The sequence below is a fragment of the Pyrgilauda ruficollis genome, unplaced genomic scaffold (genome assembly GCF_017590135.1).
Source record: "Pyrgilauda ruficollis isolate IOZ18807 unplaced genomic scaffold, ASM1759013v1 scaffold266, whole genome shotgun sequence".
NCBI lineage: Eukaryota > Metazoa > Chordata > Aves > Passeriformes > Passeridae > Pyrgilauda > Pyrgilauda ruficollis.
Genome location: NW_024524000.1, coordinates 82,550 through 110,056, shown reverse-complemented (window position 1 = coordinate 110,056; position 27,507 = coordinate 82,550). Strand labels below are relative to the sequence as shown.

At 48.1% G+C, this 27,507-nt stretch overlaps 1 protein-coding gene across 1 annotated transcript in view; it reads right to left on the bottom strand.

The window, feature by feature from the left end:
- Positions 1 to 27,507, bottom strand: part of LOC121355712 (collagen alpha-1(VII) chain-like) — a 78,728-nt gene that overhangs the window by 23,975 nt on the left and 27,246 nt on the right. The window contains exons 33-64 of the mRNA XM_041471366.1: positions 27,149 to 27,220; positions 26,846 to 26,905; positions 26,627 to 26,662; positions 26,083 to 26,118; positions 25,797 to 25,832; positions 25,241 to 25,273; positions 24,145 to 24,207; positions 23,792 to 23,851; positions 23,057 to 23,092; positions 21,789 to 21,851; positions 19,198 to 19,242; positions 18,854 to 18,925; positions 17,611 to 17,664; positions 16,391 to 16,429; positions 16,183 to 16,218; positions 15,318 to 15,443; positions 14,654 to 14,764; positions 13,148 to 13,261; positions 9,659 to 9,751; positions 9,287 to 9,475; positions 8,441 to 8,476; positions 7,913 to 7,954; positions 7,325 to 7,369; positions 6,412 to 6,447; positions 5,741 to 5,776; positions 5,043 to 5,102; positions 4,340 to 4,465; positions 3,630 to 3,701; positions 3,434 to 3,469; positions 3,083 to 3,142; positions 2,278 to 2,361; positions 1,034 to 1,069 (exon numbers count right to left, since the gene is read on the bottom strand). Coding sequence (XP_041327300.1) covers positions 1,034 to 1,069; positions 2,278 to 2,361; positions 3,083 to 3,142; positions 3,434 to 3,469; positions 3,630 to 3,701; positions 4,340 to 4,465; positions 5,043 to 5,102; positions 5,741 to 5,776; positions 6,412 to 6,447; positions 7,325 to 7,369; positions 7,913 to 7,954; positions 8,441 to 8,476; positions 9,287 to 9,475; positions 9,659 to 9,751; positions 13,148 to 13,261; positions 14,654 to 14,764; positions 15,318 to 15,443; positions 16,183 to 16,218; positions 16,391 to 16,429; positions 17,611 to 17,664; positions 18,854 to 18,925; positions 19,198 to 19,242; positions 21,789 to 21,851; positions 23,057 to 23,092; positions 23,792 to 23,851; positions 24,145 to 24,207; positions 25,241 to 25,273; positions 25,797 to 25,832; positions 26,083 to 26,118; positions 26,627 to 26,662; positions 26,846 to 26,905; positions 27,149 to 27,220 — 2,043 coding nt within the window. The remainder of the gene's footprint in view (positions 1 to 1,033; positions 1,070 to 2,277; positions 2,362 to 3,082; positions 3,143 to 3,433; positions 3,470 to 3,629; positions 3,702 to 4,339; positions 4,466 to 5,042; positions 5,103 to 5,740; positions 5,777 to 6,411; positions 6,448 to 7,324; positions 7,370 to 7,912; positions 7,955 to 8,440; positions 8,477 to 9,286; positions 9,476 to 9,658; positions 9,752 to 13,147; positions 13,262 to 14,653; positions 14,765 to 15,317; positions 15,444 to 16,182; positions 16,219 to 16,390; positions 16,430 to 17,610; positions 17,665 to 18,853; positions 18,926 to 19,197; positions 19,243 to 21,788; positions 21,852 to 23,056; positions 23,093 to 23,791; positions 23,852 to 24,144; positions 24,208 to 25,240; positions 25,274 to 25,796; positions 25,833 to 26,082; positions 26,119 to 26,626; positions 26,663 to 26,845; positions 26,906 to 27,148; positions 27,221 to 27,507) is intronic.

The window sequence follows — 27,507 nt, the reverse complement described above, 5'->3', positions numbered from 1 at the left end:
TTTACCAACTCCACATCTGTCAATATTCCCAAAAATCTGACATTTTTTGGACTCTGTCCAACCCCCTTCACAGGACCCTGCCCGAATTCTGGTTTCATACACATTCATGCTTCCCAGCTCTCTAACAGAGCCAGGATGGCTCAACAAATTCTGGGAATAGAAGGGAGACTAAAAATCCTGCAGTTTAATCCGTGGAGTTATTCCTACACTGATCCAGGGAGAATGAGATGGAAAATTAAGCTGGAATCAGGTGGAACAAACCCAAGGCAATTTTTCCCTCCGGCTCCCGTTTTATCTCCGATTCCACCTCATCTTTTACGAAGGCATCCTTCGGAAAACTCATCCCACATTCCTTCAGCTCGGGAAGAGTTCCGAGGCCTCCTCACGAAGCAAATTAAGAATTGATTGGTCTCCGGGGCGAGTTCCTTTCCAGAGGAGCTTCCTCAGAGACAAATGGGCCTTAATCACGGAATATTGCGTGACTCAAAGGCGGCATCATCACGGAGCTTTTCCAAAACCTCATTTTCCAACGAGCCATTCCGGCCAGGAAGGGACTTAACAAAACGCCGGGCACGAGTTCAGCGGTTTCTGAGCATTTTCCAGGAGCACTTGAGGAGTTATTTTCCCATTACCTGTCAGGAGCCAGCTCGGGCTGTTGGAAATTAAGGTTGGCTTTGGGGTCAGCTGCTCATTCCAAAAATCAGGGGGAATTTTCTTCCTCTCTTAATTCAGGATTTTTGTGCCCCAGCAAATTGTTCCTAAAATTACTTTTTTTTTTTTTTTTTGGTTGTTGTTGTGCTTTGTAGGATTCCATCAAATCCATCCCACAAACTCAGCTCTGAGAGATGCTTCCAGTGCGAGGACGGAATAAAAAAATTTGATTTAAACTGGTGGAGACCCCCAAAAAGCAGGGGGAGAATCCAGGTGTTGCCTCCTCTTAATTTCATAGGCACAGCAAGGAGAGGATGGATTCAGGCTTTTCTGGGAGCCACACAGTGAAAGGAAAACCCCAAAAAATCTGGAATGTCCTTACTCGTTCTCCCTTTGGTCCCAGAAGTCCCCGATCACCCTAAAAACAGGAAAAGAAAAAAAAACTAGGTGAATTATTCCCTTTTTATTCCCTCTTGTGTTGCTCAGGCCATTGATTCCCACTCCAAGCCACTTAAATCTCCTGGAGCTGCAAGTCAGATCCTCTGGACACCCTGGAAAACCCTCGGCTCGCCATGAAATGTTGTGGAAAACCCAAATTTATGGCGCTGACAATGAATAAAACCCCAGGGGACTGAGGTGGCTTTCCTGACTCCATGCTCAGCACAATGTGGGATTGCTGCTGGATTTCTCATCCCAGTGGGATTCAGCACCTCCATCCTGGAGGGGTGGGATGGCATCCTGAAAATGAAGGATTTCCCAAATTTCTCCCTCAAATATTTTAATGGAATCTGTATGGAATTGGAGCTGGAGTGCAGAGCACATGAGGCTGATCCAGGGGCTCTCCCAGCCCATTCCCAGGAGATGCTGGGATTATTCCCAAAGGCTGATCCAGGAGCTCTCTCAGCCCATTCCCAGAAGATCTGGGATTATTCCCAAAGGCTGATCCAGGGGCTCTCCCAGTCTGTTCCCAGGAGATCTGGGATAATTCCCAAAGGCTGATCCAGGGGCTCTCCCAGTCCATTCCCAGGAGATCCTGGGATTATTCCCACTGGTTTAAAAGGGAAGGTGCTCCCCACAACACCAGGGAACCATGTGGAGAAAAGAGTTGTAGATAAAATAGGAGTTTTAGATAAGATACGAGTTGCAGAAATTCTGTGCCAGGACCTCCCCAGCCTCACAGGGAAGAATTTCTTCCCAATATCCTATTTATCCCTGCCCTATTCCAGTTTAAAGCCATTCCCCCATTTCCTATTGCTCCGCGTCCTTATAAAAAAATCCTCTTCCTTTCATTCCATGAAAAACAACAGCCTAATAAATAATAATTAACAAACAATAATGAGTTTATCCAAATTTCTGCTGCCATTTGTGTCTCTCCCTACTCAGCCCCCTCCAGTGGAACAAGAGCCTGAAATTCCTGCCCTGAAATTCCTGACAACAGCAGGCAGGGATTGATATTCCAGGAGATCTTCCAAACCTTGGGATGAGCCACCCAAATGGACAAGGACAGCAAGGAATTCACAGGATTTCCACTCCCCCATCCCACTGGAATTCAGGTTCCCAAATCTCCATTTCCCACTGGAAGAATCCCATTTTATTTCTCTCATGGCTCATGGGGATTCTGCTAGCCGTGGATCCATGGTTTTCCGGGAATATTGGAACACTCACCATCATTCCAGGGGGACCCCGCATTCCCACGATGCCCTCGTCACCCTGGGGGACGCAGAGGGGCAGGGATAGCAACGAGGAATGAGGCACACAGGGAATCCCAAACCCACAAACCATCCTGCTGGGAATGGGGCAGACAGAATTCCCTGTCTCCAGAGAACCTGTCCAACCTCCTCATCCCTCCATCAGGATTAGGAGCCGGGCGTTCTTACGGATTGGGATGGAAGAGCTGCACTGGAGGGCCCATGGAGGCCTCCTTGAGTTGGCCCTACAGGACCAGCCTTTAAACCTCAGGAACTGCCCAAATTCCAAATAACTGAGGCCAAATTTAGGTCTCCCATATGAAGCCAACGCAACCTGAGATCCTGAGATTTAGATTTTTGCTGGAGCTCGGAAGAGCAGAAACATTATTCCATCATTTCCTTTGGATAATGAAGCTCCAGCGAGGTTTACCCACAGCTGTTGATGTTTCCAGGGAGTGTTTTGCCTCAGGGGCCCCATCCCAAGGCAGGTGAGGAGTTTGTCCCAATGGATTGGGCCATAAAATCCCGATTTATTTGTGGGACAGCCACAGGAGCAGCAAATTTAAACACGGCCTCCGATTCCGACTTTGTTTTTTCCGGAATGAGACCAAAACTTCACAGGAATTTTGCTGCCTGAAACCCTTCAGGAATTTCTGGGATGGGTAGTGGATGGATGAAGCTGCCTCCAAAGCAGGCTGGAGGCTGCAGAAATCCAAGCCTGGAATATTTATGGATGGACCTACCCGAGGGCCAGGGAATCCATGGGGACCTCTTGGGCCAGTGGCTCCAACACCGACTTCTCCCTGGAAAGCAAAGAATTCCAGAAGTGTCGCCGGGAGCAGGGAAACCCCACCACACAATTCCTGATTAGTTTGGCCAGGATTGAAGTCCCAGGAAGACTCAGGACTCAATTCCATGGATTTTCTGCTGTTCTCTCTGGAGGGTGCTCCAGGAACCATGGGAGGAAGGGAGTGAGGGTGGAATGGGATGAAGTAGGATGGGGTCAGGGATGAGGAGCCAGGAGAAGGCAGGGATTTGTCCCATTCCCATCCCAGGATTTCTGCTCATGACTTTCCCGGGAGGGTGGCACTGACCTTGTTGCCTTTGGGTCCAGGTGTCCCAGGAATTCCCTGTAGGACCAGGAGAAAAAATAAACAAATAAAAGGGAGGATTTGCTTTGGAAGTGTTCAGTGCTCTCCTATCCCAACATTCCCAGAGGATCGAAGCTCATCCAGCCCAGATCCCTCATCCATCCCTCCCAAAAGGCACAGGGAATATTTACAAATCCACCTCTTTTCCTGGGGATCCCGATGGTCCCATGGGCCCAGGAGATCCACTCCGGCCTCTCCTCCCACGTTCCCCCTGGAAAACAAAACCCTTTGAGAGGAGAAGACATGCATGGGAATGGTCCTGACTTCCCTGATCCAGACAAAAGCAGGAGCTGGTGATCCGAGTGTTCCCTGCACTGGCAGGAATTTCCCCATGGAAAGGATGGTCAGGCATTGGCAGGGGCTGCCCAGGGAGGTTTGGAGTGCCCATCCCTGGAGGCATCCAAGGAATTCCTGGAGGTGGCTCTCACTGGGGATTTGGCACAGCTTGGACTCCTTGATCTTGGAGGGTTTTCCCAACCGCAGTGATCCTGGGATTCTGGGATTCCTCCCTCTGTTCCCAGGGATTAATGACCCCAAAATTCCAGCTGCCATCCCCACGGCCACTCCTTCCCAGTCCCCTCCTCCAGATACACCATTAAATTCCCAGGAAGAACAACTTCCTGGGAGCTCCACTGTTTTCTTTCGGAACCTGAGGATCATCCCATCGTTTTAATCATTCCCAGTACCTTTCCTTTCCCAACTGGGATTTGTTCCCACTTCCCTGACAATGTCCAGGCTCAGGAAGACCTGGAATTGTGGGGGTTTGTCCCACAGGGGCCACGTGGCCTGGGCAGTTTGCTCATTGTGGTCACCTTGAGGTGACAAACACAGCCCATGGTGTCCCCTCACCTTCTGTCCCGGAATTCCGGGCACACCTGGAGCTCCTCTGTCCCCCTGGGATCCGGGAGTGCCAGCGTTGCCGCGAATTCCTTGGATGCCCGGAGCTCCTGGAGGTCCCGGGGCCCCTGGCTCGCCCTGGTGAGGGAATCACAAGGAATTGGGATATTGGGTGGGATTTGCTGGGGTTCCTGGAGAAAGTCTGGGATGTGTCCTTCAATTTCCATGATGAGTGTGTGGAATTTGGGACACCACTTCCAGTCCCGATCCATGAGAAGATCCAAGGGCAGGAGAAATTTTCACCGAACTTCGGAATGCCTTTTCTTCCCAAGTTTTGGCAACAAAAGGGTTTTTCCATGGCTAAATAAGGACAGAGCCTTTAGCTCCTGACCTGTGGTAATTCAAACATCCCAGGGATTCCTGGAGCTCTACAATTCCCTGGATTTTTTTCCCCCAACCTGAGATGTCCCTGCTGATTGCAGAGAGGTCAGCCCAAACCCTTCCATGATTCCATAATTATCCTCAGGATCTCCTTCTGGAACAGCCCTTTGGAGGACACAGAGAGTTCCCTCTATCCCAAATCCTTCTCCTGCCTTTCCAGGATGATTTTGGTGCTTTCCCTTTGCAGCTCCACACCCAGCAGTGGAAAACCAGGATGACGAAGAGGAAAAACCCAGGGTAAAAAAAAAAAATTCCAAGCGAGATTCAACCTTACCTTAAATCCAGGTGGCCCAGCCTGGCCAATGGGACCTCTGAACCCAATTCCTGGTTCTCCCTGTGAAAGGAAAGTCAGGAAAAGTCAGGAATTCTCCTTCCAGTGTAAACCCAGCACAGGGAGAGTTTGGTTCGTGCTGCTCCGTGGACATCCAGCTGAAATCCCACAGAGCTGATCCCGTTCCAAGGGTTCCTGCAGAGCCCTCATCTCCTCTGGATGATCTGAGCTGGAGAGACAAAGCTGCTGGGAATCTGCTCTGGAAAAGAGGGAGCTGGAATGTTCTCAGGAATGTTATCCCAGGATTCTGGGTCAAACACATTCGCTGTCATGACTCATTCCCAAGGTGTCCTGTCCATGTGATCCTCCTGGAGGATTCCTGGGAATGGCATCCCAAGACTCTGGATCAGATAAATTCCCTGGCATTCATGACTCTTTCCCAAGGTGACTTGTCCATGTGATCCTCCTGGAATATTCCTGGGAACATTATCCCACAATTCTGGGTCAAACAAATTCCCTGGCATTCATGACTCATTCCCAAAGTATCCTGTCCTGTGACACTTTGGAATCCTCCTGGAATCTCCTCCTGGTCCCCAGCCACACCTCAGGAGGTGACCTGGACACGGATCCCGTGGTGGGAACGTGGGATATGGGAAAAGGAGGAAAAGTCACTCCTGGCTGGCACCAGCTTTGTCCTTTACCTTTTGACCTTCTTCCCCTTGGTCTCCTTTGGTGCCCTGGGGAATAAAGAGAAGATTCCGAGGTAATGGAATTATCACCCCTGAGCAGGAGATTTCCAGGGATTCTCTTCATGGAATGTGGGGAAAAAACCTGGGAAAACGCTCTAATTCCAAGGAATTCAGTGATGGGATGAGAGGGGGCATCAAATGCCCCTCTCAGGTCATGTGTGGGTGAGTGACACCAATCTCTACTTCAATAATTGGGTTTTTTGGCTAATTTTAAGGTAATTGCTTAAAAAGAAATACTAAATATTATAAAATAGTAATTAACTGCTTTAAAAAGAATTGCTTTAAAATAAATAAATTATTTTCAAACACCAAAATGATTAATTTAATTACTTCAGTATCATACACTGTTCTGTCCTATCCTGGGAGTTTCAGCTTCTCCATGATAAATAATTCTGATGATGATATTTTTGTCTAATTATTTGTTAATAATAAATAATTATTTGTTTATATCAGTATTTTTGGTTCGCCATCATGTGTCTTGCTGAACAAAGGTTCACCCACAGCTCTGTAATTCCTTACATTTAATCCATTGATATTCCAGGGTTGGGATTGGATCCAGCCCCACCCAGGCTGCTCTTGGAGGAGATTCCCAAATAAACTTTGGAGTTGATTCCAGAACTCACCTTCTCTCCAGGTTCTCCCACATCCCCATGCTGGCCCTGCAAAACAAAATTCCCTTTCCAGCCTCTTCTTTTCCCTCCTTTTCTCGCAGGATTCCATTCGAAATTCCCCATGGGATTCTGCCTTTTACCAACCCTCTTTTTCTCCTGGAATTCCATGTCCTGCCCCCCTGGATCTGCCACCTGCTCCCTATACATTTTCACTGCACAAAGTGTCCTTGAAATGAGGTTTTTTGTGGCATTTTTTTCCATCCCTATCCTCGTGCCAGGGCTGGAATTTCCTTGCCCATCCCATCTTTTAGTTCTCTTATCCAGCAGAAAATGAATATTGGGGACCCCCCTTGAATTTTCGTCATCATAGAACAAAATAATTCCATCATTTAGGCTGGAAAATTCCTCAAAAAATCACTAAATCCAATCTTTAAATTTTAGATTTCCTCCTGAGCATGGCAGATGTGTGGGAAACTGCTGGAATTTCAAAGGATCAGGCTGGAAAACCCCATCCCTACCTTTTCTCCTTTGTCTCCATGGGCTCCAGGAGCTCCCATGTCTCCCTGGAAAACAACCAACAGGAATTTTCAATCCCAAAAGCTCATTATTCCTAGGAACTTTCCCTTCAATTTTTGGAATTGCAGGATAGAATAATTCCATCATTTAGGCTGGAAAATTCCTCAAAAATCACTAAATCCCACCTTTAAATTTTGTATTTCCCCCTGAGCGTGGCAGATGTATGTACTGCTGGAATTTGGGAACCCTCCAGGAAGATTTGGGGATAAAGGTGGGAATGTGCCAATCCCAGTTTCCATTGGATCTGATTGTCCTCTCCATGGGCATATTCCCAACTGCCTTTCCCTTTCCAGACCCTCTCAGCACAGGGAATTCTGGTTTCAAAGGATCAGGAAAACCCCATCCCTACCTTTTCTCCTTTGTCTCCACGGGATCCAGGAGCTCCCATTTCTCCCTGGAAAACAACAAATCCCCAAAAAAGTCAATCCCAAAAATTCATTATTCCAAGGAATTTTCCCTTCCCTCTTTGCAGCAGGTGGGTGCTGCCCTCATTCCTGACCCAGTTTTTGGCAAATATCCATGGAGGAATCCCTGATTTCCAGCACTCGCATTCCCACAACGGATTGGGAATTCTCCTGTGCAGTGGGAATGCAGAGGGAAAAGCACAAATCCTGGAGCAAGGGACAAATCCGGGGTTTCCCTATCCCAGGATAACTGCGGGCGTTAAAGAATTCCATGAATTTGAAGGAGACAGGAGGAATCCCAAACTGATTGAGAATTCCCAAAACACAAATCCCATGTTTGGATCAGCTGTGAAAGATTCCATCCTGGAATTTCTGCTCAAACTAGCTCAATCACCAATGGCAAAACTGTTGATTTCATCTCGATTTTCCTGATATTTTCCTGTGATTCCTCAGTTTCCAAAGTGAGACAGCTCTGGAAAAAATGGATCATTATCCCAGGAATGCGCATTAAAATGTGGGATAAAAGCACTGACCTTTGGGCCAGGGGAGGAGGGGTCTGCTGGGCCACTTCCCTCCTGCAAGGAAAAAATGGGATGGGATGGGATCCATGGGATGGGATGGGATGGGATGGGATGGGATGGGATGGGATGGGATGGGATGGGATCCATGGGATGAGATCCATAGGACCCATGGGATGGGATGGGATGGGATCCATGGGATGGGATGGGATCCATGGGATGGGATCCATGGGATCCATGGAATGGGATGGGATGACATAGGATAGGATCTGTGGGATGGGATCCATGGGATGGGATGGGATGACATAGGATAGGATTTGTGGGATGGGATCCATGGGATCCGATCCATGAGATGGGATGGGATAGGATCCATGAGATGGGATGGGATGGGATAGGTTCCATGGGATTCATGGGATGGGATAGGATGGGACCAGATGCATGGGATTGGATCCATGGGATCCATGGGATAGGGTGGGATGGGATGGGAGAAAGGAGCAGCGGCCTCCTCCCTGGGATAAGAGCAGGACAGGAGGAATTCCGTACCTTAATCCTCCTTGGATGATGAGGACCTGGATAGGCCTTGGATTCAAAAGGAAGAGAGAAATTGTGAGAACAGCTGGAAAAACTTTTCCTTGGGCCATGGAAAAGACACCTCTGAGGAATGAGATGTGAGGAAGGAGGTGGGAAATCCCAGAGGGAAGCTGGGGGTTTCCAGGGATCACCAGGATGCTTTGGAGGGTTCCTGGTTGGATTTGGGGTGGCTCCAGGCTCCCCATCTGCTCCAGCCTGGATGGGACATCTCAGAGCTGCCAGGATCAAGGAATTCCTGAGCAATTCCTGAGGAATTCCAGGCTTTTGGCAATGGCACAGTTGTCCCACTTTAGCCCTGGAATTTCTGGAGAAGGTGTGGATGAGCTCAGCTCATTCCTCCCGGGAATGCAGGGCAAGGGTCACTCCCTGCTTTCAAAGAAATCCATTCACAGGAAAATCATCCTGAATTTTCCATCCTTAACTCCTGGGAACAGGAATTTTTGCTCCTAAATTTTATAAAAATCAACTTCCCCCCCCCCCCCCCCCCATTTCTGGGATCTTGTGTTAAAGATCCCTGGAATGTCCAAGTGTGTCAGGAATGGGCAGGTTTATCACCACCTACCCTCACAGGGAAATACCTTCGACATTCCAAGGGGATTCCAGTTGTTCTGTTTTCCCCAAAAAGCAAATTATTCTCATTTCCCTGGATAAACTCATGGAGAAGGATCTGTTTGTCCATAAAAAATGGTTCCTGCAGCACCTGTTTCCTGCTTTATTTATGGATATTTATCCCTAAAATTCCACATTCATTTTGTCTTTGCCCATGTGGGAAAATAAGGATCCACTTCCATTGCTCACCATGGATCCCAACGGGAATTTCCGAGCTCCTGGAGCACCGGGGGGCTGAGCTGGTGGTGGAGCCTCCAGGGAAGGGGCACTGCTTCCTCCTGGATCACTGGGATGGCTCTGGAATGGGATCCTTATGGGGTGAGATCTTCTGGATCTGTGCCTTGGGATCGCGGAGCCGTTGTCGGAATTCCCATTTTCCTGTGGGAAGGGAAACACAGCACCTGATATATGGACGAGGAATGGTTTAAAACCAACAGAGGGGAGAACTGGATTGGATGGGAGGAAAAAATTCCTTACCCAGGGAATGGGGAGGCCCTGGGAAAGATTTCCTGGAGAAATTGTGGATTCCCCATCCCTGGAAATGTCCAAGGTGAGGTTGGCTGGGAGAATCTGGGATAGTGGAAGGTGTCCCTGCCCATGGAACTGGATGGGCTTTAGGATCTCTCCCAACCCATTCCATGATTCCATGAATTTCTAATTACAAAATAACAATTTTAACACCAATGAACTGAAATTATCTTTCCCCACCTGAAGAATTCCATGGTTCCATTTTCCAGTTTATCGCCAGGCCACAAATCCGCGGTCGTTTCAAAGCAATAAAACCCCACCTAAAATATTCCAAAATGGAACTAAAAATCCCTCCCTGCTCCAGCCATTCCCGGGTAACTCCGTGTTTATTGCACCTGGAGCATCCAATTGGAATAAACCATCAATTAATGCCAATTAAGGGCCATATGTTAATCAGCCCTCGGTGATAATTTGGAATACTTAAGGCACACAAGGTAAAGCAAATAATTCCTGACCTGGCTCCTAAATTGTTCCTGCTTTTCCATAGCAACAGTAGGAAACGATCCATTGGAAAAATAAGAATATTCCTATCGAGAATAATCCCAGTAATTATTTCCTGAGGCAAATATTTGGGGAATATTTGGATCTGAAAGTAAAATTTAAATTTATTTGCCATAAATGTCCTGAGATCTTCCAGGAGCACAAGAAGGAGAAAGAAAAATCAGGATGTGGTGCAGTTATTTAGGGATATTCCCATTTTTGTTTTTTAGGAACAAAGATCTGGATTCACCTCCATTAATTTCCTGGATTTTTAGATGGTTTAAGCAGGGAAAATAAATCCTAAACTTCCAGGGAATGCTGTTGAGTGCAGCTCTGTGAGGTTTTCATGGATGTTCCTCCTGTTTTCCTGGATTTTATCAAACCACAGGATAATTCCACCTCATGGATTATGAACCCAGCAAATTTCTGGCTCACAAGAGGAAAAAAAAAACCCCAGTTTTGATCCAATTAAAACTGGAATTCTTTACTGGAAGAGGATGAGGGAACAAGGGATAAAGGAGGGATGAAGGATAGGCTGGCATGGGGAGAGAAGCCATCCAGGGTGGGATTTTTTGGGATAAAGGAGGGAAAATCTCCCAGAGGTGGCACCATGGATGGCACCACTGCTCATTTCCCTGGGAATGGCTCTAAAATACTCCACAGATCCTCGTGGAGGCGATTCCAGAGATTCCAGAGGTTGCCAAGATCTGGCTGAGGTTTGGAACTGATCCCATTTGCTGGGAAATTGCTCAGGGTAATGAGATTCCTTTAATTCAGTAATTCCTCTGTCATTTTGGCAGTTTCTTGCTTCAGGAATGAAGCACTTCCAAGAAAAATTGGGAGGCTGCTGCTTCCTCGAGGAATGATTTGTTGCTGGCAGGAAAAAAAAAAAAAAAAAAAAAAAGGGAAGGAAAAGAGGGAAGGGAGAAAAGGAGGGAAGAGAAAAAATGTAAATAAAAGAGAGAGGAAAAAAATATTCCTGTGAAAAAGGAAAGGGAAAAATAGAAAAAAAGGACAGGATTTCCGTGAGGAAAATAAAGCAATTGTGGGTTTATCCATATGGAGATGAGGGGAATTTATCCAAATGAACTCTGGAAAGGAATAAGCTTAAATCCAGGGATGAAGGAGCAGGAATTTTTGGGATGGTCCCATAACCCCAAAGCAGTGGCTCATCCATGGATGAGTATCCAGCCCTGTTCTGGACACAGGGATTTGTGTTCATCCATCTCATCCCAGTGGTTTTTTTGCTTCCAATTAACTCCTGCCAGGAATTGCTCCTCAGGGATGGAGCTCCTGGGCTTTTCCAGGCTGTTCCAGGTGGAAATCTGTGATTCCTGCTGCTGCTACTGGAAAAACTGGCAGGAAAACTGGCAGGCAAACCAGCTCCATCCCTCCTTGGCATCACTGGGATGTGGAGCTGCTCCTTCCCTGCTTTTGGAATCTGCTGTTCCCTTTTCATGAGGATAAATGGGATTTTATTCCAAATACAAGTGAGGAAAACATCCTTGGGATCCCATCCTGCTGAGGGAGTTTGGAGTGTCCAAAAAAATTGGTGGGAGTTGTTCTATGTTTATAAAGCTCCTGATAAAATGGGGATCATCAGGAGCTGCTGGAGCAAATCCAGAGAAATCCATGGAGCTGCTCCAGGGCTGGAATCACGCTGGGAGCACTGGGAATGTTCTCCTGGAGAAGAGAAGGCTCCAGGGAGAGCTTCCAGCACATTCCAGGGCCTGCAGGGGCTCCAGGAGAGCTGCAGAGGGACTGGGGACAAGGCCTGCAGGGACAGGACACAGGGAATGGCTCCCACTGCCAGAGGGCAGCCATGGATGGGATCTTGGCCATGAGGAATTCCTGGCTGGGCTGGAATTGCCAGAGCAGCTGGGGCTGCCCCTGCATCCCTGGAATGTCCAAGGCCAGGCTGGACACTGGGGCTGGAGCAGCCTGGGATGGTGGAAGATTCCCTGCCCGTGGAAGGGATGGAATGGGATGATCCTTAAAATCCCATCCCACCCAAACCATTCCCAAACCGATGGATTTGGGCTCCATCCTCTGTTTTCCTCCAGCTTGACCATTCCCAGGAGAGGGAATTGCTGCATCCAGGAGGGAAAGCAGAGCCCACGGATGCCCTTGGCGCATCCCGGCTCTCCAGAGCCGCAGTTCCCACTCCAGGATTTTCCTTTGGAGCCGGGAGCCCTCTCGTGGCTGCTGAGCTATGGTGATTCCAGCTCCGTGATTATCCCTGGAATTCATTTCCCGAGCCAGGACAGGGATAAAGGGAAGGGAGCAGAAGGAAGAGCTCGGCAGACTGGATAAACCAGAGCGGGATTTCCTGGAGCAGGATCTCCCCACTTCCAGTCACTTGCCATCCTTAAAAATATCCTTGCTGATGCTGTTCCTGCAGCTCCAAGGAAATATCCCAGGGATTTTTCCCTTTGCTTTTTAAAGCTGGTGCTGTCCTGCCTCTGGGTATTTCCAAGAATTCCATAGGGATACAACAATGTCCAAATCGGAGAGTGCTGGTTTTGGAGCAGGATTTGGGAAGGGAATCTCTGCCCAGGAGGGCAGGAAAATATATTTTAGGAATCAGAGAAAATCTCCAAATTCCTAAAACCCTCGTCTTTAAATGAGGAGGATGCTCCAGAGCACAACAGGAATATTCCTATGGAATATCCTGAGACCATATCCATGAATTTCTATATCCATGGAAAGTGGGAAGGAAATGTCTTGTAGGAGGCGTATTTTAAATTCCCTGTTTGGAGTCTGCATTATCCCTATTTTACAAGTCTTGGGAACCATCAATTCTCCAGTCAACCAAGCTGGAATAACTCAAGGATGGTGTGGCCAGATGGGATCAGATAAAATGGGATTATCCTGGTTTTCCCCCCAAAGTGGTGGAATTAAACATTTCCCAAGGGGTTTTTGTCACTGCCATCAGCCTCCTGCCCATTCCAGGAACTCTGGTGTTCTCCAGGGATATGGAGAAGCCACCCCCAGGATTAAGGTTTGCATCCCAGTCCATCTGAAATCCTTGGAAAATCGTACCTGGCTGGTGTCCTGCTGGGCTTGTCCTTCCAGCCTCTCCTCCAAGGGCTGGAGGAGATCCAGGGAATGGTTTTCCTGCAGGTCTCCTGGATGTGGTGGGGGCACAGTCAAGCTCTGCAGAGAGGGATGGATAAACGCCAAAAAAATTCCATTAATTACTGGAAAAAAGGAGAAAAATGGACAGCAGGAGCCTTTCCCAAGCCCTGACACTGATCCATGCAGAAATCCTTATCCTTTCTCTAATTTCCTTTTCCATTGCAATAAAAAAGGGGCAAACCTCAACATTCCAGTGATCTATCCAGCCATGCTCTGGGAATTTTAACTCCTTTGCAACCAGTGCCAATGGAAAAGGAAGGATTCCCTGAGGGAATTCCTTCCCTGAGGGAGTGAGGGATGCTCTGATGGTCCCAAATCCTTTTTTCTGGTTTGGGTTGGGCTCCCAAAACTCAACAGTTTTGGGGTCTCTGTGTCCCAAATCCCAACTTTTGCTGGCTCCAGGGCTGTGTCTCTTGGGCAAACCTCCCCTCTCAAGCCCCTAAAATGTCCTAATCCAGCTTGGAAAAATCTGGGAAGAACCTGAGGACACGGGAGGAGCCTGGGGCTGAGAGGGAATGTCCTGTCCCACCTTGTCCAAGTCTTTGAGGAACTGGATCATCCTGATCCAGCCACAGAGGGAGATAAAACCCCAGGAGATGCCTCCTACAGCAAGACCAGCACGGAGAGAAGCCTTTAAATTGTGGATAAATTCCTGATTCCCATAAACAGGAGCTGTTAATCAGGATGCAGGTGGCTGGAATCTGTCTGGTTACTCCAAATGAGGGCTCTGGAGTCACAGAATCATGGAATGTCCTGAGTGGGAAGTGACCCACAGGGATCATCCTGTCCCAGGACATCCCAAACAGTCCCGCCCTGTCCCTGGGAGAGTTGTCCAAATGCTTCTGGAGGTCTGGCAGGGACAATCCCAATCCATCCTGACAACCGGACTGGATCCATCCCTGCCAGGGCAGGAGACGCTCCACAGATGCCAGGACAGAAAAGAATTCCAGGACCACGGAGTCCAAGTTGTGACTGACCCCACCTTGTCCCCAGCCCAGAGCTCTGAGTGCCACCTCCAGGTGGACACCTCCAGGGATGGGCACTCCAAAGCTCCTGGGCATCCCCTGCCAAGGCCTGACCCCCTTTCCATGGGGAAATTCCTGTTGGTGCCCACCCTGAGCTCCCCTGGCCCAGGCTGAGGCCGTTCCCTCTGCTCCTGTCCCTGTACCCTGGAGCACAGCCCGACCCCCCCGGCTGTCCCCTCCTGGCAGGGACTTGTGCAGAGCCACAAGGGCCCCCTGAGCCTCCTTTGCTCCAGGCTCAGCCCCTTCCCAGCTCCCTCAGCCCCTCCTGCTTCTCCAGACCCTTCCCAGCTCCATTCCCTTCCCTGGACACTCTCCATGATTGGAAGATCCCGGAACTGGACACAGTAAAAACCCCAATTTCATCTTTCCTGCTGTTTAGTTTCACCTCAGGGAATCCTCCAGACAGTGGCACCTCTGCAGCCTCCAGCTCCAGGCTCTGTCCTTCTCCTGTCACCTCGGTGCCAGCCGGGACAAGGTGGGAAGTGTTGGACGGATCCTGCCACACCAAAACAAGGGATTGATGTGACAGTGACAGCCCCGAGCCCCCAGGAGTCACACCGGTGAGGGTCCTGGTGGCTTCATCCCAACCTTTCCCAACCTTCCAGCACATTCTATCCCACTTGGTGACATTTCTGAGCCAGGACGAGGCGAGTGGGCAGCAATTCCTTGCTGGCCACATCCAAATTTTCCTTCCAAGGAATCCTCCTCCCTCCCTGGGGTTCCTTTTGCTGTCGAGACCCCACTCATGACCCCTTTTGGTGCTTCCAGCCCCACACCCACCAAAAAGCTCCCAGAGGGCACAAGGACACTTTGGTGGCTTTGGGAATGGCTCCTATGGACAACAATGACTGATTCCTTCATTCCCATTAAAAAATGAGTGTTTTGCATTCTTTTATCCCAAAGATCCCAGATCCTGGTGCCAGCCACAGCCTGTCCCAAGCCACCATGACCTGCTCGATGACAGAGGTGACCCCGATGGCTTTGGTGGCTCATTCCCATCTCCCTCATTCCCTGGAATTCTGCCACCCCTGGCAGGTGACGTGACTCACGGTGCCAGGCACGGCTGCCTGGTTTTCCATGGAAGCTTTGCTCGTCCTGGAGCCGCCCCGGTGCCACAGGAGCCCGTCCAGCCCGTCCCGCAGGATCGCGTCGGAGAGGTCCCTCAGCAGCGCCAGCTGGAACCAGTGCACACCAGTGAGGCAGCCCAGGGCCACCCTCCTGTCCCCAGCACGTGACAATCCAAGAGCAGCCACCCCAAAACATGGAATGATGCATTCCCAGGGGCTCACAGGGCAGGGACAGCCGAGGGATGGTTTAAATACAGGTTTGGGATCAAGGAGCTGATCCATGGAGATTTTGTGGGGTCTGTCCCCATCCTAAAAAAAAACCCCACGTCTGTGGTCTTTCGAGACTTTAAGGGGACTTGAAGAAGAGGGAGAAAAAGGGAAAAATTCCCTCTTTCCATGGGAATGTGGGGATATGACAAGACGGAAGGGTTTTAAACAGAATGAGGATTTAGGTTGGATACTGGGAAGGAATTTTCAGCTGGGAGAGTGGGGAGGAGCTGAAACGGAATTCCCAGAGAAGCTGTGACTGCCTCATCCCTGGAAGTGCCCAAGGCCAGGCTGGATGGGGTTTGGAACAACCTGAGATAGTGGAAGGTGTTGAGGTTGGAGTTAGAGGGGCTTTAAGGTCCAAGTGTCACTGTCATACGGGACCTCAAAGCCACCATCTAAAATGGCAGCAAAAAATCTGTCCCAGAAATATTTAAATATAACCTGGGAAAGGAAACAGAATGAACCTTCCTGGGATTGCTGGGGGAGCAAATCCTGCCACCTCCAGGATTCCAGAGGGAAGAGATGGAAAAGCCAAATTACAAGCCCTGGTCAGGAGGAAGGACAAAGGATCTCCTACCTTGATCCCGTACGCCTCAAAAAGCCTCTCCAGGTCCTGCAAGGGGAGAGAAAAGTCCCAACCTCTCCCCCTCTGCTCTCCAGGAAGTTTTTCCTGGAGGTGGCTGATGGCCAAGGGGACACACATTGGGTCCCCTCTGCCATCCCAACCCAGACAGAAGGGGAGGTGCTTCCAACATTTATATGGTCTTTAATTTTGATTTATTTACCTTCATTTCCACTCCTCTTCCTGGTGGGCCAGGTTCTCCCTTGGAATAAACGAGATCAGCTCATTAATTCTGTCATTTCCATGAGGAGCAAGAAGAGGAAGGGGGGTAATCTCATATCTGGCCCTTCATCTGCCACCAACCCGTTCCATAATCCCGGATAAATCCCATTTAGGGGTTTGAATCCCACCCTGCTCCTTCCCTCCTCCACTGGACACAGGCACAGCTGGATTTTGGAGGGACAGCCTGGCCCATGAGCAGCATCCAAGTGAGGTTTGGGCTTTGCTCCATCCCCTTCTCCACCTCTTGGCCACAAACGTGGGGGAAAGGAAAGATTGTGGAGGTCCCTCGGTGCCACCAGTGCAGAGGACACCAAGGTAGGAAGGTGTCCCCATGGTTGGTGGCCCCTTCTGGAGGTGGCCATGGTGCTGGTGGCCACCACATGTGGCTGGGTCCAACATCTCCAGCAGGATGGGCTCCCACAGGTCACGGTGATGGAATTCCATCTCCAGGTGAGAGACCTTGGATCGTGCAGGGATGAAATCACAGATGAGCTGCAGGGGTTGGGAAGGTCCAGCCTGGAGTCTCCTGGGGTGAGGAACATCAGCTGAGGTGGGGCTGACCTGCCTCTCTGAGGGGCTTCATTTCACTGAAATCCGGGTTCTGCATCGACAGATTCCGGTGGAATGAAGGGCACCAGGAAGGCCCTGAGGGCATCTCCAGCCAAGGTGTGCCAGGGAGAACTTGGGATGCCTCTTCCCTGGATAAATCTTTGCTTTTCCAAAGGTCTGGACCTTGTGGCAACCAGGAAATCTCCCTGTCCCCACTGGTTCTGCTTCCTGCAGCATTTTCCTCCTTCCATTAAAGAAGGAGCTGTTCCCATCTCTAAAGACCTTGGATGTGTGGGACCAGAAGCCATTCCTCCTTCCACCCCTTTCCATGTGCTCTTCAACTTGCAGGAGCAGGAAAGGAAGGAACAATCTGTGAACATTCCAGAAATTTATCCTCTTCGACTCCTCAAGAACTTTTTTCTTCCCAAAGAAGCTCTTTGGAGACGTGGGACCACGGCCCCGGAGGGACCACGAGTTCCTGAGCCCATCCCAGGAGCTCTGCTTTGAAATCCCAAACTTTTGGGGGGTCAGAGGAGACCTGAGCTGGTTTTCCTCCCCTCTGACCTGCCCGAGGTGGTGGCACCACCACAAAAACGTGGACTCAGGACCTACCTTTGGGCCTGGGGGGCCTCTTTCACCTCTCAGGCCGTCCTTCCCCGGATCTCCCTGAAAACCAGCAGGAATGCATTAGTTCCCCTCTAAAATTCACATTTCCTGGGTGCTGATCCCAAACTAACGCCACCTTTTCCAGAGGGACCAACCAATGCCTTCTTGTGTCTTCCTAATTCCCGTTTTTAGGTTAAATTTGGAGCAATTCCCTGAAAACCAGCAGGAATGTGTTAGTTCCCCTCTGAAATTCCCATTTCCTGGGTGCTGATCCCAAACTACTGCCACCTTTTCCAGAGGGACCAACCAACCCCTTCTTGTGTCTCCCTAATTTCCTGTTTTAAGGTTAAATTTGGAGCAATTCTGCTCTTCACTTGAAGTTTGACCTCAAGAAGGGCTCGTGTTCCTGGGAATTTTCCTGCTTTTCCTTTGCTATCCCACCAGGAATAATGGAATTACCTCTCGTGCAACCCAAATTTTGCTTTTATTTCCCTGCCATCACATCTCGGCTGAGGAAGCAACACCATTTCTTTGGGAAAGCCTGGGGTTGGATCTGTTTTGGCTCCATGGGGATATTTCCTGCAGCTTTTCTCCCAATCCCACTTTTCCTGTGACTCAGGACACGAGTCCTGCAGGAAAATCAAGAATTTGGCAGGAATGGCTGCAAAGGATCCATCCAAAGACACTCTTTGGACCTCTGGGAATGAGTTTTTCCTCCCAGCACAGCAAAATTTCTTGGGAATTGCTGCTGTGGCTGCTCTGCCTCGTGTCCTTCCCTGTCCCCACAAAATAAACAGCAGGAATAAATAAAATTCAAAATAAATAAAATTATTTTAAAAATTAAAATAAATAAAATAATTAAATATAATAAGTTAAATAATTTGATAGAATAAATTGATTAAACTAAATTGAATAATAAAGTAAATTAAATAATTAAATTACAAATTTAAACTCCCAATTCTTGTTGAAATGGCCACAGGGAAAAGCATGGGAGAGCGGGAGGAGCTGCTTTGATATTTTTGGGAATCTTCCAAAAAGGATTTAGGTAAAGTCATGAGAAACTTGGTAATATTTTCCCTGATTTTTTTTTTACCACAGGGATGAAAAAAGGATGGAGTGAATCCATCTCTGCTGGATCTATCCAACCCCAGTCCAAAGAAATAAATATTATTTATTGATGATGCTAGGAATAAATAAAAGCTCTCCCAAAATCCACCCTCTCCCAGTTGCTCCTTCAGGGATTCCTTACATCCTTTCCAGGTTCTCCTGGATCTCCTTTCATTCCTTGCTCTCCAGCTCGTCCTGGGAGTCCAGGAGGACCCTGCAAGAAGAGATTGAGGCAAAAAAAATCCCAAACAGAGCCCGAGCAGCAGTTCAGAAAAGGAAAATAGCAAGGAAAATGTTATTTTTCTCACAGGAAAGGAATATTTGGAAGTGGATATTTCCAAGTGAGGGCTACCCTTGGGATGGGGAAGGGAAACAGAGCAGCCCCACCACTCTCCAGGGCAGGAAAATTAATATAATATAATATAATATAATATAATATAATATAATATAATATAATATAATATAATATAATATAGGAGTTATTACCCTGATTCCTCTCACTCCTGGCTCTCCAGGGACTCCAGCTTCTCCCTAAAAGAGAGGAGCAGCTTTCCAAATGTTTTTCCAGCAAGTGGCAGGGATTTTATTGCACTTAAACCTGGAGGAAATGGTTTAAAGGGAGAGAATCGAGGCCATCAAACATTCCAGGGGCTCTAATTGAGGTTAAATCTCTTTAGCCCTGCTTAATGCTTGGAAAACTAGGATAGAGGAAGGTTTTGGGATATCTGGGATGTCTTAAACTAGGGATGGTGTTTTACAGCATTCCCATAAATGAGGAAAAAGGGGCACAAGGTGTGGGGTGACTGGAATATTTAAATTTAGGGGTAGGATGAGGTGATTGCCACCAAATCCCACTGTTCTGAGCTCCAGGAATGTCTGGATAATGATCTCGGGGACAGGGTGGGATTGTTGGAGTGTCCTGTGCAGAGCCAGGGGTTGGACTGGGTGATCCTGGTGGGTCCCTTCCAGCTCAGGATATTCTGGGATTTCATTCATGGCACTCTGTTTTCAGCATCTCCCAGAAAACAAACAAACAAACAAACAAACAAAAAAACCCCAAAAACAAAGCCAAAAAACCCAAAAAAAACCCAAAAAAACCAAAAAAACCCAAAAAACCCCAAAAACAAACCAAAAAAAAAAAAAAAAAAAAAAACCCAAAAAAAACCAAAAAAAAAAAAAAAAAAAAAAAAAAAAAAAAAAACCCAAAAAAAACCCCAAAAAACCAGTTTAGTTCTTTTTTTGGCTTTTCCGTTCCAGCCTTTTGGGATGTGAAATCCAAGATAAAAGAAAGGTGAAGAGGATTCTCCACATCCTCATTAAAGGACAAATAAACAGGAAATAAAATGAGCAGGGATCAACTTCAGGACAAATCCAAGGGTTTCATTTTCCAGCTGCTGTTTTCCTGGCACCTTGGGAAGGGTGGGATTACCATGGTCCCAAAGGAGCCTTTCCTGCCTACAATGCAAAAGTGCTGGGTTTCCCCAAGTTTTTTACCATCATTTTCTACTCAAATTCTGAGTTCTTGTTCTGGAATCACGACTCCGAAGTCAGGGCTGTTGGAATGCAGCTGCTTCCTTTTTTTCTCCAAGATTTCCCTGGGTGATCCTATTCCACTTGACCTCCAGGGATCAACCCAACCCTTGGAGCTGCACAAAACTCTTCACTGACTGTGGTCAGCAGAGGTCTTCCAGGAGCAAAGTTGGGAATTCATGGGAGGTTGGGAGGAGACAGAGGCAGGACAGGTGACCCAAACTGACCACAGAAATATTCCAAACCGACCACGGGGACATTCCAAATTAACCACAGAAATGTTCCAAAATGACCACAGGGATATTTCAAACTGACCACGGGGATATTCCAGATCATGTGACATCAAGCTCAATGCATAAAAATCCAGTTTTCCAGAAAACAGTGAGGATGTTTTTGAGAGAAGCCGTCTTGTTTTTGTGCGGGGCCATCTTCTTTTGTGAGGGCCCACCTTTTTTTGTGAAGGGCCACCTTGTTTTTTTGTGAGTGGCCATCTTCTTTTGTGAGGGATCACCTTGGTTTTGTAAAGGCCCATCTTGATTTTGTGAGGGGCCATCTTGATTTTGTGAGGGCCCACCTTGTTTTTCGTGAGGGGCCACTTTGTTTTTGTGAGGGGCCACCTTGTTTTTTGTGAGGGGCCACCTTGATTTTGTGAGGGCACACCTTGATTTTGTGAGGAGCCACCTTGATTTTGTGAGGGCACACCTTGATTTTGTGAGGAGCCACCTTGATTTTGTGAGGGGCCATCTTGATTTTGTGAGGGCCCACCTTGTTTTTCTGAGGGCCCATCTTGTTTTGTTTTTGTGAGGGCCCATCCTGTTTTTGTGAGGGGCCACCTTGATTTTGTGAGGGCACACCTTGATTTTGTGAGGGCACACCTTGATTTTGTGAGGGGCCACCTTGATTTTGTGAGGGGCCACCTCATTTGATCCCAAGAGGGAACTCTTAATAGGGTTCCTATTGCACCTCCAGGGATCAACCCAGCCCTCAGAGCTGAGGAAAGCTCTTCACTGGGGTCAGGAGAAATTTCTAGAAGCCTGTTCTGATGTTTTCATGAGGACCCACCTTGTTTGGCCATAAAAGGGAAATATTTGGGCAGTTCTGTGGGGAGCAGGGGCCTGGGCTCCATGATTTTTATGGATCCTTTCCAAGCTGAGATCACCTGAGGCTCAGAACCAGAAGTGACCCCTCGGGGCTGGTGTGGCTGCACCTCGAGCTAAATCCACATCAAGCAGATGTGACTCAGTGACAAAAATCCTGATCAAAGAATCCCAGAATGGTTTGGGTTGGAAGGGACCTCAAAGCCCATCCAGTGCCACCCTGCCATGGCAGGGGCACCTCCCACCGTCCCAGGCTGCTCCAGCCCCAGTGTCCAGCCTGGCCTTGGGCATTCCAGGGATGCAGGGGCAGCCACAGCTGCTCTGGGCACTGATGTTGAATAATAAGGAAGAAAAGTCATCCCTTGTTCGTCATTTCAGGGCAGAGCTGGGGTTGTTGGTTGGTCCCGAGGGATCAGCAGCTCCATCCCCCTGGATCCTGCCTTTACTCACATCTTTTCCTCTCAGCCCGGCCTCTCCTGGTTTTCCAGGGAATCCTGGTTCACCTCTCTCCCCCTAAAGGAAACAAGACTTGTCACATTCCTGTCCTGCATTCCACAGCCCTCCCACTTCAGGCATTGAGGGGCAGATTCCAGCAGCACATCCATGGTCATGGAGCTGCTTCCACAATCCTGGATGAAGTTTGGACTCAGAGGATTTACCCTGTGCTAGGAAGGGCTGGGGATTGTAGGATTTGTACTATTAATATTTATTTTATTTTGATTTATTTAATAATATATGTTTATGGCATTTCAATTTACTTAATTATAGCATTATTATTATTTTTGTAGGATTATCAGCCTGGAAAGCTGCCAGCTCTAACCTCATCTATCCAGACTCCAGAGTCACCCCTGGAATTCACTCAGGACAGAATCTGCTGAGGTTCTCCATCTCCAGGAGCAGCTCAGATTAGCAGAGACTTGAGATGGACCCAGTCTAGGACACAGGATCAGTTCCCATTCCATGTTTTAATTTTTATTCCCATTTAAATCAGCTGAGCTCTCATGGATGGGTCCTCATCTGCTCTGTTTGATGTTTGTCCCACAAGGTCATGGATTTGATCCCATTTCCTTAAGATCTGGATTGGATGATCCTTGTGGGTCTCTCCCAGACAAGAATATTCCATGAAATCTGGGAAATCTGTGACACCACCTCTCCAGGCAGGCCTTCTCCCAACCCAAACCCCTTTCCTTGCCTCCACTTTGCCATCTCATTAACACATCTCATTAACACCTCCTGGCTTGCCTGCATCCCATGTTGTGACCCATTTTGTCTCCCATTTTTCCATGCCCTGGAAGCTGATCTGGTCTAAACATTCCATTCACAGATCTATGGAACAATTCCCAAACCCAAACCCTCTTCCAGCCAAGTCTGGGGAGATCCCTGCTTGAGGAATGCCCACAGTGAGACACTCACTGAACAAATTCCATGGGTGGGATCTTTTCCAGAAATTTCTTGACTGATTTTGAACTTTTCCTGGGAAAAATCCTGCAGGTGAGGATTAGCAGGAGTTTTTTAAGGCCTAATCAAAGATGTTGGAAGGAACCTCTAAGACCACTTGGTTCCACCCCCATCCATGGGCAGGGACACCTTCCACTATCCCAAGCCCCAATGTCCACCTTGGACACTTCCAGGGATCCAGGGGCAGCCCCAGCTGCTCTGGGAATTCTGTGCCAGGGCCTCCCCACCCTGCCAGGGAACAAAGCTTTCCATGGACTCACCTTCTGACCTGGCTTCCCAGACAATCCCACATTTCCCTGCAGAAACACAGAAGGAATGACACAGGTAAGATAATTCCAGGTAAAATCAGAGAAGGGGATAACAGGGAATGTCTCACGAGAGACTGTGGGACACTGTGCCCAGTACACCCTGTCCAGACATGTCTCCTGTGTCCCCCACTTTGAAACCATCAAGATTTTGAGCTTCCCACTCCTCTTTCAAAGATACTCATCCATAATATTGGGATTTGCCAATTTTTGCTGGATTAAAATGAACGGGACTGTGATGTCCCTGGAGAAGGGGACAGCAAGGATTAACCCAACACTTCCTGGACATCACTGGAGTCATATGGGAGCCACCAAAGCCTTCCTAGACACAAAAGTCAGGAAGTTGAAGATCCAGGTGACTTTCAGGAGGGGAAATAATTGGAAATGGGACTTCCTTGGATTCTGTCCACAGTCACCAGCTGAGCATTGACCATCCGTGTTTTCCTCCAGTCACAAGGAATTCCCCACATTTTGGGGGATCCCACCTTTGCACCTGACCTGAGGACAGAGCTCATGACCCCGTCACCCCAGACCTCCACAGCGTCACCAGCCTGGCTCCTTGTCACCTCCCCAGTGTTCATCTCCTCAGGGCCAACAAATCCACGGAAGTGATGGAGATTTTGTCCCTAAACCTCCTGGTTTGTCCCCCGGGCCCTTCCCATTCCACACCCACCCCAGTGTCCCACTCACCCTGTCACCGATGTCTCCCTTTAGCCCAGGCTGGCCAGGAATTCCAAATCCTGGACTTCCCTGAAAAAACAAAGGGATTCAGGGTCTTGCCAAGGCAGCTTTTCCAAGCTCAGGACAAATCTCCACAGAGCAAGAAAAGCCAGAGCAGATCCAAGATATTTCCATCCCCATGGACAACCAAGGAGCTCAGCATTTACTCCCTCCATGATTTCTTTTCCAGGAGCTTTGGATTTCTACACATGGAAGTCTTCCCCTAGATTCCTTGGGGAGGAATTCCATCTCCCTCAGAGTTTTCTTGGTGGCCACAAACAAAATAAATCCTTTTATCACTGCAGGAAGTGCAAGGTCATCACCTTCTCCCCTTTTTCTCCCGGGATTCCTTTGTCTCCTTGTGGTCCAGCTGGTCCGGGATCTCCCTGGGAATAAAAGACACCCCTGAAACCAGGAATATTCTTCAGGAAGCCAAGCCCCGTTCTTGTGACTCCTCAGGGCTGCATTTTGCACTTCAAATGCATCCTGGAAAAAATTCCTTTGCCAAATCCACCCATCCATCCTGGATTTTTAAGGATTTTTTTCCATGGCACCTGCCTTCTGCCATCCAAAATTCATCACAGTTGTTGCCACACTACGTGGCACCGTAAACACATTTTTACATGTTTAAAGTAGGAATAAAATGAACACTTGTCATTTCTCTGCAGGTTGTCAGTGAAATATCACAAATAATTTAAAAAAATTTCTGATATTCCAGGCCACATTCCATCACAAGGCCACATTAAAATTCCTAGGACACCACTTAAGCTCAGCCTAAAAGAAAAGAAGGATTTTTGCCAGACAAGGTTAAGCAGTCTAGGTAACAGGTCCAATAAAAGGAGGTGATTCCAACAGCAAATCCCAGCAAAAAAAGTCAAAATTCATTGTGTCTATGGAATGAGAGAGGTCTGAAGCACTGTAGGGAATTTCCATGGAAAAGCCATGGGGAATCAGTCCTGCAAGGTTCTTGGGAGGATGGCAATGAGAGAGCAAGACTGAAAAAAAAAAAAAGTTCAAAAATTCAATTTAAAATATTTCCGGTCGTGTTCCACCTCAAAGCCACTGAGAAAGCGATTGGAATTCTCTAAAGCTGGAAAATATGGAAAATTCAGCCAGGGAACAGCTGGAAGTAGCTTCTGGGATTGGGCTGGAATCTGCACTTGGGTGATGTCTCCCTTCTGAAATCCCAAATTTTCCCCTGGACTAAGGCTAGAATGGGAATACCAGGTACAAAATTGAATAAAAGCAAGACAAATATCCCCAAGACAAGACTTTTCCAAGCTCTCATCTCCTGTCAATCACAAGGGGGATGGAATCCAGGAAACATGGAACAACCTCTGCTTTTCCAGAGATGTTGCCTTCTCAAGTAGTGCTAATAAATTTAATTAATTAAATAAAATAATTAATTAACCACCTTACCCTGACACCTTTCTTTCCTGGAGGTCCCGAAATCTGAGGAGAAGAAATCACAGAAAGCCTCTGTTAAAAAAATTTAATTTAATTTAATTTTCAAATCTCCTTTTCATGGTACCTTTTCCAAAACAAGGAATGTTATGGGAAAAGAATTGTTATGGGATAAGAAATCTTATGGCACACAGAGGTGGCCACCATGGAGGTTTCTCCTTAAAGCTGGAATTTTGGGGGACATGGAGAGCTGTGGGTGTCCAGCAGGGCTCATCCCTGTGGATGAAGAGCTTGGGCAGGGACAGGCCTGGAGCACACGGATTCAGCGCTGGGAATTTTCATCCTTATGTTTCCTGGAGAGCAGTGAAGCTCCTTTGAGGGAACAATGGGAATATTGGGAATACAGGAAGTGGAGCAAGGGAGAGGAGGACAAATCTGGCAGGAGGGTCAGGGAAAAGGTCTGAGTGTTCTTCCCACGGTTCTGTGGGACACAGCTCTTGGAATCCTGGCATTTTGGGATTGAAGCTGTACAGCTGAAGGACAACAAGGGCTCCAAACCACTCCAAGTTACCTCCAAGGCTGGAGCACCTGGAAATCCTGGATTTCCCTGCAAGGCAAAAGGAAGGAATGGTGGCCAATGGAATGAAAAATGTGAGGCAGGGAAAACTTTTTGCTCATCCCTTTCCCACCATTTGTTCCTTAAAAGTGCCCAAAAGTCATCTCAGAAGCCTAAGAGCCAAGGAGAGGGGAGAACTGAGCTCAAGGATATCCCTGCTGGATCCCACAGGGAACAAGCTGGGAAAAATTAGGATAATTGCACCTGAGCTGATCAAATATTCTCTTACTGCTCTACTTACTTGGTCTCCCTTCTGCCCTGGAGGTCCTGGAATTCCCTGGAAGAAATCAGAAGGGCATTTCCACCAGAGTGAAAACAGATCCAACATTTTTGGCTCCTTCTGCCATCCAGAGGGAGGGAGGGAAGGATGAAGCTCTTCAACCCAATTTTCCATTAATTGCAGGACAGCTCTTCCAGCCTGGGACTCTGGAGTCTCCTTGGCCACAAAAGTGACATTTATTATTGAAAATATCCCACCTTGCTGCCATTCCAGGCCTCTCCTTGGCAGCAAGGAATCCCAGAGTCCAGGGAGTGGAAAATTATTCCCTCTCTTTGCTTTTGAGCCTGGAAGGCTCCAGGTCAGGCTGCTGTGGTTGAAGACGTCCCTGCTCAGTCCAGAGGGTTTGGACCTTGGAAGGTCACTTCCAACCCAAACCACTCCATGATCCAATGATTCCCCCAGGAATTATGATGATGATTCCTTATGATGCTGATTAGGGGCAGAAAACTCCCTTGGAACCTGAATTCCAGGCCTGGGAACTCGGGTTCAGGATTTCAGCACCCACCTTTGGTCCTGGTGCTCCTGGAGGTCCCATCATTCCCTGAAAACAACAGAGGAAACAGTGAAAGCTCTGATTTTAAACCCCAAATCTTCCATTTTCTCACCTTTTCCATGTGGAACCACGGGATTCCAAGGAAAACTTAAATATTGGAGGAGACTTTGGGGACACTGAACACTCTGAGAGGATTTTAATGCAAATCTCACTGCAAGGTTCCCAACCCACCTGCTCTCCTTCTTCCCCCTTCATGCCAGCAGTGCCAGGAATGCCAATTCCTGCCATTCCCTGCAAGGAAAGCACAGAATCCTCAGGAATGCTGATCCCAGATCACCCATCCTTCCCAGATTTCTGCTCCGGAGTCTTTCTTAGCAAAACAGGAGGGGAGAAATTTCCACTGGAAATGTTCGGCTCTGAGCAGAGCCAGTAAATTCCGGGAATGTTGGGACATCCCAAAACGCCTTCCCACAGGTCTATCCTGCTATTCCTGTCATTTTCCCCCTGGGCTGAGGGATTCAGAAAATATCCAACCTTTTCTCCTTGTGGTCCAGGCAGTCCAGGAGCCCCATGGAGCCCCACAGGGCCTGGCAAACCAGGTTTTCCCTGGAAAGGAAGGAAGGAACATCATCCAATCTCTTTTTTTTTCCCTCCAAACTGGAAAGGTTTATTTTTAATTTTGCAGAGAAATATTTATCCTGATCTGTTCATCTGAGCAGTTCCTTTAAAAGTGAGGAATTACAGAGCTGTCTGTGCATTCCCAAATTTCCTTTTCCCTCACAAATAAGTTATGAATCCCTGGATTTACTCAGGAAGGGAAAACAATGGGAGACAGAGGCTGGGAGCCCATGTTGGTCTGGAATGGTGAATCCAGACCCTTGGAAAAGGCTGAT